Here is a 3,419-nt window from a genome sequence, read left to right as displayed (position 1 = left end):
CCCTAGAGGAGAATGGAGGAGAAGAGATTGCGGCGTGGCCATCCCCCCTGGGGGGTGATTTCTCGCTTTCTGTCTCTGTCTCTCTCTGTCTGGCGAGCGCATGCGCCCGATAGCAAAAACCTCCCCCACCCCCCAAAAAAAAAAGAAAGAAACAAAATGGAATAAAACCAAGTTTATTTTAGTGCTGGAAAATTTTTGAAATCCATAGTTTTTCATAATATGCTTTTTTCTAGCAGCTCTTTGAGGACGCCAGGTACATGCATGATTATAAACAAGCGGGGCCGCAGTCCCGCCGCTACTGTGTCCCCGGACGTTGCAACTCTGCTCAGTGTTCACACCGTGACAAAACAGCGCGGCAATGAACTTTATACAGACACCTCCGGCCGCAGGTGGGAGGATTTACCAGGCCAGGTTCCCACTGGGGCAAAGGGGTTGATTTCTAATCCTCGCTGCCGCTGCGCCGGCGAATCCGCATCGCTATTTCCGGTTGCCTTTAGTAAAAATGGTGGCTAGACAGGCGTCACCGCGGATCGGGCTGCGGCTTCGGTGCCCTCGCCCAACATGGCGGCCCCTTGTGCCCGCCCCCTCAGCTTCCTCCGGTCGGATTACTGCAGCGACAACTCAGTCCTTATGGCCGCGGCGGTTTCTCGTGGGCTCCGCGACTTGCTCACGCGGCGTGAGTCACCTCTTGATCTGTGGGGGTCGGTCGCGCTGTCTGCTGTCACAGCGGTCGTAGGCAGGGAGGCCCTATGGGGTCACGGATGGCCTTGGCCCTTTAAACTCAGGGGTCAGTGTAATCCCATAGGCCCGTGTGTGGATACTTAGGGTGGTTGGTGGCTCAGTGTCCCCAGTCTTAGGCCAGTTTCACGATCAAGGGTCTGTACTAGTCAGACTGGAGCCACTGATAAGCGCACCCCTGATCTTAAAAAGCCAGTATTTGCCTAACCCTCAGGGGCCTATGTTCCTCAGTCTAGAGTCACCCAGGTGTGTGTCTCCTCTGCCCTTGAAGTTGCTGTGTCCCCAATCTGGAGTTATCGAAGGCTGGTCTTTCTTTCTCTACCCAGGACTGACTGCCCCCACTCACCGGAGCCTCCGCCTCAGCCTTCGCCCTATGGGCTCTTCCACCCAAGATGAGGCCTCCCGAGCAGCCCCCATCAAAGCCCCAGACCACAACTATGAGTCCCTGTTGGTGACATCTGCCCAGAAGCACGTTCTACATGTGCAGCTAAACCGACCAGACAAGAGGAATGCCATGAACAAGGCCTTCTGGAGGTTGGGCTTGCAGATCCTGGAGGCCTGCTTGCAGGGGGAGGTGGAGACAAAGGGACTGGGCAGGGGAGGGATGACCATGCAGGCAGGGGGTTCCCACCCCTGATGAAGCCTTTCACTCCTTGCTCCTCCACAGCGAAATGGTGGAATGCTTCAATAAGATAGCGCAAGACAGTGACTGTCGGGTCGTGGTGATCTCTGGAGCAGGAAAAATGTTCACTGCAGGTACCGGATGCTCTTCACACCCACCCCTGCCAATCCCCTGTTCCTGCTGCAGAGCAGGGCTTCTTCGTTGTTTTCACCTTTTATTGACAGTATATAGCCAGAGCTAGAGAAAAGATTTACTGGATTCTATCAGATTAATCCATGTAACAATTTGACTGTAAAAGAAAACAGCCTGCTTGGCTATTTTTGCAGAAATTGGTAGAGGCAAGGGACTCCTGGCATACATTCTGTTTGGATATAAGAGAAAATAGCGAAAGAGGAAAATTGGACAGTCCAGGTATAGGTGGTGGTAGAGATTAGGGATTCTGCAGAAAAAAAAAGGAAATGTTCTGATTGCTCTGAACAGTGCTTCTTTTTTCTTTTTTCTTTTTGGAGAGGTTTTTCGCTATAGGGCGCGTGCACTTGCCAGACAGACAGAGAGACATAGAGACAGAAAGCAAGAAATCACCCCCCAGGGGGGATGGTCACACCGCAATCTCTTCTCCTCCATTCTCCTCTCAGGATCTTGGGCACGCACGCACACGTGCCTGGCGTGAGTTCTAAGCCACTGGGTCCAGGACACGAACCACGGTCGACTACGTGGGAGTCCAGCGACAGCCATTACGCTAACTGCTGGTTCCCAACAGTGCTTCTTCATTAGGGTTTTAAACAGCTTCTCATTTACATTTTTATCTTTTTTTTTTTTTCTTTTTTGCAATTTAAAACAATCAAATATAGAAATGAGTCCAACAGGGGCCTGGCAGGTGATGTGATGGTTAAGGCACTGGACTTCCATATGGCCAACCATGAGTCGAGTCCTAGACCTGATGGCTTGCTTTCTCACTTTCTCTTTCTTTGTCTCTGGTCAAATTTAAAATAATAATAATAATAACAAATAAAATCAAATGAATTAATTCTTTTAAAAAAGGAATGAGTCCAACAGAACATGACAAGATTATAGGCTCTGAGGTCTGAGTTTTCGATCCTGGACCTGTGGCCTCCGAGTCTAGTCCTGTGCCTGCAAAGTGTGTGATGATAATAACATGATTTCACACCATTATTCAGTACCCATGAGCTGCTTCCTAGTTACATGGCTATTAGAGCTTTCGTTTTTCTTTTTTGAAAATTTGCTAGTGGTCTTGTGCACTTGCAGGAGAGAGAAGGAGCTGGGGGTGAGAAAGCATCCTCCCATGATGATCACACCACAATCTCCTGTCCTCCATTTCTCCCCTCTTTCCTGCTTTTTGATGTACACCATGTGTACCCGACACATTTTTCACAATCCCAGCTGTGAGACAATCCAGTTTACCCATCATGGGACCATGCGGCCCCTGTTAGATCTCTTGACCACTCCTCAGATGGGAAATTTTCTATTGATTAGATTAGATTAGATTGTTCCATCTAGGTTCTTTTAGATCCGTCTATCATCTCTATTCTGCTCTTAAGCCCATCCAGTGAGTTTTAATTTCAATTATTGTGGTTTTCAGTTCTCCCATTTCCATTGGGATCTTTTTTTCTTCCCTCTTTTTAATTTTTTTTTTTTTTTTGAGAGGTTTTTGCTACAGGGTGCGTGCACTCGCCAGAAAGACAGAGAGAGACAGAGAGACAGAAAGCGAGAAATCACCCCTCCAGGGGGGATGGCCACGCCACAATCCCTTCTCCATTCTCCTCTCACGATCTTGGGCACACGTGGCCAGCATGATTCAAAGTCTTTTCCATGCATTTCCCAATAATTATTATTATTATAATTTTTTAAAACAGTCAATCACTATTTCTCATTTTGCTTGTTAAAAGACTTCACCCATCATGAAATACTTCCCAGACCAGTCCAGTTGAGAATACTATACACGTCATCTTCAACAGATAATAAACCATATCTGTTTCTCACTAACATCCCCTCTATTGTTCACTTTCTATCTTTCTCTATCCTCTTCTCTTTTTTTTTT

The 3,419-nt window shown here is 47.9% G+C and overlaps 1 protein-coding gene across 1 annotated transcript in view; it reads left to right on the top strand.

Moving 5' to 3' along the window:
* The first annotated feature begins 535 nt into the window (after window positions 1–535).
* The window catches only part of ECH1 (enoyl-CoA hydratase 1), a 12,008-nt gene continuing 9,124 nt past the window's right edge, over window positions 536–3,419 (top strand). Inside the window, exons 1-3 of the mRNA XM_006161731.2 lie at window positions 536–676; window positions 1,065–1,272; window positions 1,406–1,494. Coding sequence (XP_006161793.1) covers window positions 562–676; window positions 1,065–1,272; window positions 1,406–1,494 — 412 coding nt within the window. The 5' untranslated portion in view covers window positions 536–561. The remainder of the gene's footprint in view (window positions 677–1,064; window positions 1,273–1,405; window positions 1,495–3,419) is intronic.

This window comes from Tupaia chinensis, unplaced genomic scaffold (genome assembly GCF_000334495.1).
Source record: "Tupaia chinensis unplaced genomic scaffold, TupChi_1.0 Scaffold138910_1, whole genome shotgun sequence".
NCBI lineage: Eukaryota > Metazoa > Chordata > Mammalia > Scandentia > Tupaiidae > Tupaia > Tupaia belangeri.
The sequence above is the reverse complement of the archived record's forward strand: the minus strand, read 5'-3'. Positions and strand labels throughout refer to the sequence as shown.